This window comes from Arvicola amphibius, chromosome 1 (genome assembly GCF_903992535.2).
Source record: "Arvicola amphibius chromosome 1, mArvAmp1.2, whole genome shotgun sequence".
Lineage (NCBI taxonomy): Eukaryota > Metazoa > Chordata > Mammalia > Rodentia > Cricetidae > Arvicola > Arvicola amphibius.
In genome coordinates, this window is record NC_052047.1 from 66,945,194 (window position 1) to 66,955,539 (window position 10,346).

At 47.0% G+C, this 10,346-nt stretch overlaps 2 protein-coding genes across 7 annotated transcripts in view; both read right to left on the reverse strand.

The window, feature by feature from the left end:
• Nucleotides 1-636: 636 nt before the first annotated feature.
• Nucleotides 637-3,262, reverse strand: LOC119811387 (GATOR complex protein DEPDC5-like). The gene is made up of 2 exons (XM_038325333.2): nt 1,488-3,262; nt 637-1,356 (listed from the first exon to the last, which is right to left on the reverse strand). Exons 1-2 carry the CDS (start codon nt 1,603-1,605, stop codon nt 1,064-1,066), a joined length of 411 nt encoding a protein of 136 aa, XP_038181261.1. The 5' UTR covers nt 1,606-3,262; the 3' UTR covers nt 637-1,063.
• Nucleotides 3,263-5,503: 2,241 nt separating this feature from the next.
• Depdc5 (DEP domain containing 5, GATOR1 subcomplex subunit) overlaps nt 5,504-10,346 on the reverse strand; it is a 115,056-nt gene continuing 110,213 nt past the window's right edge. For all 6 annotated transcript variants that reach the window (XM_038325299.1, XM_038325291.1, XM_038325323.1 and 3 more), the window contains exons 38-39: nt 9,154-9,325; nt 5,504-5,564 (exon numbers count right to left, since the gene is read on the reverse strand). In XM_038325299.1, the coding sequence (XP_038181227.1) occupies nt 9,231-9,325 (95 nt within the window). In that variant the 3' untranslated portion in view covers nt 5,504-5,564; nt 9,154-9,230. The remainder of the gene's footprint in view (nt 5,565-9,153; nt 9,326-10,346) is intronic.

Below are 10,346 nucleotides of genomic sequence, written 5' to 3' on the forward strand. Positions count from 1 at the left end.
GTGGAGGCCAACTTGGCCTGGAACTCTAGGATCCTCCTGCCTCAGTCTCTGAAACACCTGTTTGAAGTAGTTTAAAAGAAAACAAAAAAACAAGTAACAAAAACCCACCCAGCTTCTAGGGGAGGACGACGGGATGGACCAGAGACAAGTCGGGTTTCCTAGGGACGTAGGTAAGAAAGGCAAGGAGGGGTAGACCTGGAGCTGCAGCACAGGGCCCAGGAGGTGAAGGGTTCAAAAGCTGGTAAGAAAGTAAGTCAACACGGTGTGCGATTAAAGAGGAAGCATAGGTCCTCCCCTTGTTCTGCAGTCCTTGCCCTCCCTGTGGCTAGAGCCAGCAGCTTCCCTCTACATGTCAGATGCCACAATGGCTGCTGGTGCAACCACCTAGCAAGGCATGTCTGATGGTGCCAGCCTAGAGCCTCCTATCGTACTGTTCTGTATTGTACTGCTCACCAGTCCTGTGCAGAAGGATCCTTGCTCCTGCCCTAGGGCTTTTGAAAAGAAACCTATCAAGTTGATTCATAGCCAGACTCCAGACCAGTGAGCCCTGAAGCCCTCTTACCACCTGAGGTGACCTCGCTGGCCTGGCTGTCCCTCCAGAATGGGACTGCTACTAGGAACAAGGCTGGGAACAGACACTGTGTAGGCGGCTTTATTTGCTTCTTCTATGTACACATATGTACACCTGGTATGAGCCAATGGTACACTATGTCACAGATTATGTTATACACGCACGCTCCCAGGCAGGAATCGGGAGGTTCTGTTCTGAATATCCCACTGCTGGTAAAGGAAAAGGACCCTAATGGAAGCTGCCTACCCCATTCCCAGACACTGACTCCCTCCCACGGACAATATGTGCCTCCCCTGCCATGGGCACATGACGGCGAGATCTGGGTGGTGGCAGTGGCAGCAGCTGCTTCCGGTGTTCTCCTCACTCACACTTGTGCAAAGGCCAAAAAGCAGCAGTGGCTGCACTCACTGACAGTAGCAGCCTGATGCCAAGGGCTTAACTGGAAGGCCAGTCCTAGAATGCCAACAACCTCCTAAGTCAAGCAGCTTGGCTTCATGGAGCACTGGCATGCATCTTCTCCAGGCAGTTTGTCCAGAACATAACCAGACGGTTGTCACGGTTGATGCAGAAGTCTGTGAAGTCCTTCAGCAGCCGATCGGCGAACTTCTCATCCCCCGTGGCACTAGAGCGCCATGTCTTGGTCAGCATGGTGTTATAGGCCCAGTTGTAGCCAACCCGCTCCTCGCAGAACATGTTTTGGTTGGTGGAGCTCGTAGAGTTCCGTCGCCGGCGCTGCTGCCCGGAAAACTTGCGCTTGGAGTAAGGCAGCTGAAGAAACACTGTTCCTGAAGGGAGAAAGCAGGCCTGAGTAGAAGCCACAGGTGAACACCTGCAGTTGGTTGTGGTGGTCCTGCAGGGCTGCGCCTGTGGCAGGAACTCATGCACCCACACAATTTTTTTGCCCACTGTTTCTCACCTGTAACATGGATATACTGAGGCTTATTCTCAGCAGGGAAGTTAAAAGCAGAGGCAGAATATTTATCTTGTACAAATCCAAACCTATAGTAATGACAGAAACACACGCATGGTCTCATTAGCTGGAGAAACAGGGCAGTGTGCAGCTAAGATTCCGACAGCCCAAGATGCTGGAATATGGAAAGGCCTCCTATGTGGAACATGCAGGCTGCTTACTTTTTCCTCAGCACTTCTCAACACCCGCCTTCCAACCCTGAGGCTCCCAGCTCTCCTGTCACTGCAGACTGCAGCCCTCTACCAGCCTCTGTCCCACCCAGCACCTTTCTTCCCCACATGCCCTCCCCACTCTAAACCTTCACTTTGCCTGCTGTGGCATCTGTCCTAGCAGGCTGCTTACCAATCCACAGCTGCCCTTGTCTTATGTTTTCTTAGCCACATCTGTCTCCATAGTCATCATGCTAAGCATTTAATGGCCTTTGCTGAAACAGGACGAGGCATCTTAATTAAACTTTCCTTAAAGGTGAGGATCAGCAATCAAAGGCCCTTGGCTGTGCTGTGCTCCAGAAATGGGAATTGAGCAGAAGCCATTTCTCATCTGTGACTTGTCCTGCTCCACTTCTTATCTATAGCTTGTTCTATTCCTGGTTTTTCTATTTCCATAAAGCACATTTATTCTAGCCCCACCTGCTAAGAGCTGTAAAGGACGTGCTAACAGATGTGCCCAGATTCTGCCCTCTGTGTCTGAGGGCTTTATGTAATGAAGGCAGTGACGTAGGAGGTAAAATGTGTCTTCTTTCCTGGACGGAGCTCACTGGGGAAGCGCTGTGCTGGATCCTCCAAGCTGCCGGCTCTCTGCTGGCAGCCCTACATTGTCTATAGGACACTTCCGGATTACCTCCTTACTTTCCAACCAAGACAACTGATTTACTTAGCACAATCATCTGGACTGGAGGCTTCTTGCCTCATTTTTCCTTACCATCAGTAAAGACCCTTTTTATTCATATATTATTTACTTTTGAGACAGGGTCTTAGGTATCCCGGCTGACCTCAAGAGGACAACCTTCAACCACTGATCTTCCCGTCTCTACCTCGAGTGCTAGCTTACAGTCATGCACGAGTGTACCTGCTTTCACATGGTGACTGGTGCACACTAGGTAAGCATTCCACCAACTGATCCACATAACCAACCAAAGACAACATTTTTAATTTAAAATTTTTATCATATGTATGTGTGTACTTGCTTGTCTGTATGTGTGCACATGAGTATAAGTGCCTCTGGAGGCCAGAAGAGGGAGCTGGATCCTCTGGAGCAGGAGTTACAGGCAGTTGTGAGCTGCCCAATGCGGGTGCTGGAAACCAAATCTGAGTCTTCTACAAGGGGCAGCAATCACTACGTCAAACAAACCCAAAGCCCCCCAAATCCTCAGAAAACCTATAATTCATCCAAGTGATATTCCACTTGGGGCAGGCTGGGATTGCAGTGCAGACAAGGGGTATCCACTGCAGAGCTGTTGTACTGTCTCACCCCACTACCCAGAATGAGTAGAAGGAACCCTTAGGTGTCACTGCAGATGGTCTATGGGAGGAAGGAGAGTGTTCCAGCCTTTTTGAGATGGATCTTTTGGGCAGGGTGTCATTTCAGAGTCACATCTCCACCTGGATTCCACGCCACACAAAACCACAGCAGGACCAGGGATGCAGCTCAGTGGATAGACGACTGCTTGCCTAGCGCCCTCAAAGCTCTGGGCTCAGTCCCAGTACTGCACAGAAGCTATGTGTAGAACAAATACTCTGGGGCTGGAGAGATGGCTCAGTGGTTAAGAGCATTGCCTGCTCTTCCAAAGGTTCTGAGTTCAATTCCCAGCAACCACATGGTGGCTCACAACCATCTGTAATGAGGTCTGGTACCCTCTTCTGGCCTGCAGACATACACACAGACAATATTGTATACATAATAAATAAATAAATATATTAAAAAAAAGAACAAATACTCTGGAAAAAGGCATTTTGCTGGCTCTATGAATGGGAATAAGGATGGGAAAATTAAATTTCTGCCCTCAAAGGGCCTACAAACTATAGTTTGTTTCTAGTCTATAGCTTTTTGTCTGTTGTTGTTGTTTTATTTTTGAGACACGGTTTCTCTGTAGCTTTGGAGCCTGTTCTGGAACTAACTCCTGTAGACCAGGCTGACCTCAAACTCACAGAGATCCACTTGCCTCTGCCTCCCGAGTGCTGGGATTAAAGCTTAGTCTACAGTTGTTTTGTTTTTTTTTTTTTATAAAATTTATTTATTTATTATGTATACAATATTCTGTCTGTGTGTGTCTGCAGACCAGAAGAGGGCAGCAGACCTCATTACAGATGGTTGTGAGCCACCATGTGGTTGCCGGGAATTGAACTCATGACCTTTGGAAGAGCAGGCAATGCTCTTAACCACTGAGCCATCTCTCCAGCCCCCTACAGTTTTTTTAAATATTTATTTATTATGTATACAATATTCTTTCTGCGTGTATGCCTGCAGGCCAGAAGAAGGCACCAGACCCCATTACAGATGGTTGTGAGCCACCATTGTGGCTGCTGGGAATTGAACTCAGGACCTCTGGAAGAGCAGCCAGTGCTCTTAACCTCTGAGCCATCTCTCCAGCCCTAGTCTACAGTTTTTAAAAATAAAAGGAAAGAGGAATTTCCTGTCGTGCCTGTTGTGCTGGTGTAGCAAGCAATCGCAACAAACAGAAGATTGTGAGTTCAAGGCCAGCCAGAGCTACACAGTAAAGCCTTATTAGGAAAAAAAAAAAAAAAAAAGAGAGAGAAAGAAAGAGAGAAATTCAAGATAGAGGGAGCTGAAAGTCTCTGGTGGATAGTCGCTGACAGGGGCAGAGGAGGTGGGGCTTAGGCAAAGGGTCACACACAGCAGTCTGCTGCGTCACACATGGGCAGCTTTGAAGACATGGGAAAAGTCAGATGTCAGAAACGATGCTGAAGGACAAAGGGCAGCAGTTTAGAGAAAATATGTCCAGGACCTGGGTTGAGGAAGAGTAGGAGAACAAGATACTGAGAGGAAAAATGCTGATTTGGCAGCTGAAGGTCACATCCAGGACACCTGGTCAAGAAGTATAGTGACTGGCCGAGGAACTGCTTACCAGCTGTGAGTGCTGGGACAGCCAATCTGCTGTCTCTTGCAGATTTACCAGAGGAACCAGAAACACCCGCGGCAGGGGCGAGAAAAGCAAGACTAAGCTCTAAGACTTCCACTGATCTTTGGCAGTGTGAGTGGGGGTGAGCAGACCTGTCTACTTCCTGCAGGAAAGCCTCCTCCCTTCCCTCTGCTCAGATCTATACCCCTTTAGTTACCACTGCATCCATTCCATACCCTTTACCAAACCCATACGTAAGGTCCAGACCTTAGGGCAGGGTCTAAGGTGGGAGCGGTTAGAGACCCGAGGCCTTGTGAATAAATGGTGGGTGCAGGGTCAAGCAGAGGGTCACTGAAACAACAGGGGCTTTGTTTCACCATGAGGAACAAACATGAAGTAGCAAGTGGACGTCAGCTGAGAGATGCTTGGAAACAATGTGGTTTGTTGCACTGGTGGAGGAGACAGCTAATCAGAGGAGCCAGGAAAGGCTTCTCCTGGGGCACAGAGCCAATGCTAAGAAACACTGACTCTCATACACCGCTTTTAAACATCCATTGTCTTTCTAACACATGGGGAAGCTTTACTGACAAAATTTACAATGTTTTGCTTTACCATCTCCTTCCCAGCATAACCCGACTCTTGTAGGTTACTTACAGAGCTCTCCCTTCACAGCCTAACAAAGCAATGAGGTTTGGAAGGCAACAGCCACAGGACTGGCAGTGCAGCGTTCATCTCCGAGGTTGAGTGGAGGCGAGCAGTGAGTCTGTCACTAGAAGGACAGATCCTTCAGGATCAGGAACAGAATGAACTGGGTTTCATTTTGGTAACCGCTATTAGAAAAAGCACTGATTTGGTCACTGTTCCTTCTTGCTAATGGACAAACCTGTGAGCAATGGCTTCCTGGAAAAGGTGCATTCGATCCCAATATGTTTCTGGTTCAAAGCCTGAAAGGAATAAGGAATAAATGCTGAGCTGTGATCACAAGGTTTGTAATAAACTCACACTGCTCTCTTCACTGCTCTTGACAATTCTTGTCTCTTGTTTCTGAACTTTTAATTCCCACCCAAAGTTATAGGAAGGACAGCCGTGTACCCTATAATCCCTCCCCAAGATCCACCACAGTCTAGAGAGGTGTAGTCCTCAGGAGCCACTGTAAGCATCAGAATGAGGCTTACGCAATATCTTATTCAAAAGCTGAAAAGAAGCTGGGCTTTAATCCCAGCACCTTTAATCCCAGCACTTGGGAGGCAGAGGCAGACGGATCTCTGTGAGTTTGAGGCCAGCCTGATCTACAACCTGAGTTTTAGGGCAGTCAGACCTGTAACACAAAAAACCTCTGTCTTGAGAAACAAACAAAGCTAAAGCTGAAAAGACTCCAGTAATTTTATTTGTTTCTGAGACAGGTCTCACATAGCCCAGGCTAGCCTAATACTCTAGGTAACCAGAGATCACTTTGAACTCCCGATACTCCTGCCTCTACGTACGGGTATTCACCACTAGACCTGGCTTTAAAAGTATACTGAACACAAACCTGGAGTGTACATTAGCTACTTCTGAAAATAATGCCCACCCATGTTTCTAATATCACTAATCTTCCATTTCCTTGTAAAGAAAGACAATATTACAAGCTCCATTTTAGAGGTAGAGAAATTGAAGCAAATAAATATAAAATGAATTCTTGAGAAGTCATCAGCTGCAGAGGGGAGAACAGAGCAGAATTTGCACCTCCATCACTGACTGAATTGCTCCAGCCTCCTTCTTCCCACAGCAGCTGCTGAGGACCAAATGCAGAAAGGAGGAGGAAGGTTGAGCACTCTGTCACACAGCAACAGGAAGCAGAGCTGGACTGCTCTCTGGGTGGAGGTTTTTGAGCATCCCCACAACAGTATAGACAACCCAGAGACTAGGGATGCAGTGGCCTTGTTACTTTGTCCATAATTAGAACTTTATTTCAAATAAATTGGAGAGACACTCCCCCCCCCACAACTACAGATACATACACACACATACACATACCCCACAGACACCCAGACATACACGCAAAACCAGATACACACACAAACACAGACACATACCCACATACACAATCACACAAATACAGATACAGGCACACATACACAAACACACATGTAGCCAGCACACACACACACACACACCACATTTGTGCCAGATTTTAAGATTTAGACTCAACTGCTACAAGAAGTGAAGATAAGAAGAAAAGAGACACAGAACCTAGAAAATTGAATTTTAGATCTGGGTCCTTATTCCTTTAAACTAGGACTTTTCTCTGTAACCATGGTAACCAACTGAAGTTGATGGCTTAGAAGACCAGGTCAGAACTGGCAGGGAAACCATCAGCTCTATGCCAGCCCTGTGAGCAATCCTGTTACAATGAGGAGAGCATCTCTGGATGCTGTAAGGTGACTGTAGCCCCTCAAGATACTGACAATAGTACAGGGAGCTGCCTGGTTTAAAACTTTGGAAGGCTCATAATCACTCACATTTCAGGACTGCACAAATGGTCCTCCCTCAGCCATGCTATGAGGACGACAGAAAGTGTATGTGTGCAAAGGGACTTTGTAAGCTCTGTGCAGCTCAGAATCTCTGGCTGCCGATGCAGACGGACTCTGCAGGACGCAGGTAAAAAAAATGCCTTCTGCGTTGTAAGCGGAGAGTACAGACTTTTGGAACTAGAAACCACAGGATTACTAAATTTAGCCTGCCCTACCTAGCAAGCCCTCCTCACCCTCTGCCGTCTAGTGTAACACAAACTTACAAGCAAGTGGGAAGAAAATATTTCTCTTACACCAAAGCTATGTCTTTCACATTTATAATCTCTCTGTCAGATAACTCCTGGCACATTAGCATCAGCTGCAGCCTTTTGCGTTTGAAAATGTCATCCTTGGGCTGGAGAGATGGCTCAGAGGTTAAGAGCATTGCCTGCTCTTCCAAAGGTCCTGAGTTCAATTCCCAGCAACCACATGGTGGCTCACAGCCATCTGTAATGGGGTCTGGTGCTCTCTTCTGACCTGCAGGCATACACACAGACAGAATATTGTATACATAATAAATAAATAAAAAAAAAATGTCATCCTGAACGCATGGAAAGCTTTTTAGGAGATATTTATGCGTTCATCTTCAGGAGTGCTTGGTGATAGCAATGGCAGGTGTGGATGGGGAACAGCGCTCAACATCCAGGTGGGTAAAGGGCACATCAGGGTGGTCCCTGTGCTCCCTTCCTCACAGAAGGACGGGGTCTAATCTGAGTCCTCAAGATCCAGCGCTGGAGATACACGCAGGAAACCTGGGACTTACAAAGCCGGTCCCAGCTTTGCACAGTAGAGCAACGCTTCCTGTTTTGTTTTTGATGGCCTCTCTAGGGCCTTTTTGCATGGACTAGCATGCCAAAGGCTCTCCTCAAATTCAAACGATCACTGTGGGTGATGAGGCGACTGAGAACACACAGGACATGGCAGAGCAATGGTGTAGAGACGGACAGTGCACAGACCTCTCCCACTGCCGGCTTCACGCTGGCCTTCCAGAGCTGGCAGACGGCTCTAGTCAGCATACACAAGAAAAACCCTCAAAGCTCCGAAGCATTAAGGAATTGGTCCCAGATTGCCCAGTCACTGCTCAGCGGTTCAGAGTCTTGGCTGCTCTTGCAGAAGACTTAAGTTTGGTTCCCAGCACCCTCGGGGTGACTCAACCATCCAGAACTGCAGTTCTAGGAGATCCAACTCCCTCTTCTGGCCTCTGTAGGCACCAGGTGCACATGAGGCGCACAGACATATATGCAGGCAAAACATTCACACACATAAAATAAAATTGAAAAATTAAAAAAAAAAAATCCAGGGCAAAAACCCAGTGCTGTGGGATAATACTTCTGTACACTGTGAATATATATTGCTCTCATTGGTTGGTAATAAAAGCTGCTTTGGCCTATAGCAAGATGGAAAAGCCAAACTGGGTTGAAAGAAGGGCAGAGTTGAGGGAGACACAAGCAGCTGCTCAAAAAACAAACAGCTGCTCAAAAAAAACAAACGGCCATGTGGCAATACTTAAATTAATAGAAATGGGTTAAATTCAATATAAGATCTAGTTAGTAATAAGCCTGAACTATAGGCAAACTCCTGTAATTAGTATTAAGCCTCTGAGTGATTATTTAGAAGTAGCTACAGGCAGGGCGGGACAGAGAACCTGTTCACAACCCAGATTATTTCGCCCTTTATAGATGGCTGTCTTCTCTTCACCAGCCTGGGGTTTCTGTGGTTTGCTTTTCTCAGGCATATGTTCACGGGACAGTGATGTGCTTCATTATGACATTTCATACAAGTATCCTCATTCCTCTCTCTCATCCCACTTCCCACTCATCCTTTTTCTCCTTCTAGATGGTCAGTCCCCTTCTGCTTTCTGCTTCTTACTAATCTCTCCATTTTCCATCTAGAGTCTACTTATGAGAGAGCACAGGGGGCTGTTCTTGGCATGGGGGTCTGACTCAGTGAGACAGACCCTTCAGAAGGGAGAAGCTCTTACTGTCGAACAGGTGCTCGCTGCCGTCCTTGAGCAAGCAGCTGAGGTTGAGTGGGATGAAGAGCTGGGCCCGCAGAGGATCACCATAGAGGTAACTGGGCAGTGCAAAAGGACCCTCCAAAACTGGGACTAACAAGAAGCCGCAGGAGGTAGCTTTTCGATGCCAACCTTGGACCTGGAAGGAAGCACAAAAACAGCATCATCTCTAGGTTCCTTTAGATCAGAGAAAATGTTTCCGAAGAGCAGCCGTGTCGGAGTGGCAGCATCCGCACCAGCAGGCATGCTCCCTCCTCATGATCTCCAGCTCTAGCCAGCCCTGTCAGGAACAAGTGGAGTTCGCTTCCTGGTGAGTACTAGAGAAACTGAATGAGCACACAGCTCCTCTTCCCGGCCCGAGCCTCTCACCTTCAGTTTCTTTTGCAAGGAACTAACTTATGATAGCTAAGACCCTCCTTATTCTGTGGAATGTCAGAAGCAAGGTCACAGGACAAAGGCTGAATCTTCCTATTTTGTTGTGTAGCAAGTTCAGTGTATCAAATAAGAAAATAAACCACTGATATTTGATGTATGGTGGGAGATGACTGTAGCAGCTTCTTGCCAAAGTGACCAGCTCTTACATATAGGAGAGTACACTCCCAAAACTATCTTCCTGAAAACCAGAGTTCCTGTAAATAACAACCAATGTTTCCTCAGGGGACTTTGTAAGGTTTTTTTGTTTTTTGTTTTTGTTTTGTTTTGTTTTGTTTTTCGAGACAGGGTTTCTCTGTGGCTTTGGAGCCTGTCCTGGAACTAGCTCTGTAGACCAGGCTGGTCTCGAACTCACAGAGATCCACCTGCCTCTGCCTCCCGAGTGCTGGGATTAAAGGCGTGTGCCACCATCGCCCGGCACTTTGTAAGGTTTTTTAAAATATGTTTTAAAACACATAAAATGGATATTTAAAACAAACAAAGCAAACCAGTGGGCTGGTGAGATGGCTCAGTGTTTCATAAAAGCACTTGCCATCAATGCTGATGACCTAAGCTTTATATCTCTGGAAGCCATAGAGTGGAAAGCTAGAACTGCTCCCTCGACTTGTCCCCTGTCCTCCACATCGCGACCATATGGCCCATACACATACAGGTAAATTAAAAAACAAAAAAACAAAAATACACCCCCATCCCAAACCTCAAGGTGTATGCTAGTGATGGGAGTGCTT

Excerpts from the sequence above, each read along its gene's own strand:
- LOC119811387 (XM_038325333.2), bottom strand. The coding sequence starts at position 1,605 with ATGAGACCATGCGTGTGTTTCTGTCATTACTATAGGTTTGGATTTGTA. Across the intron at positions 1,357-1,487 it reads TCAGTATATCCATGTTACAG|GAACAGTGTTTCTTCAGCTG; the intron begins GTGAGAAACAGT and ends TTCTCCCTTCAG.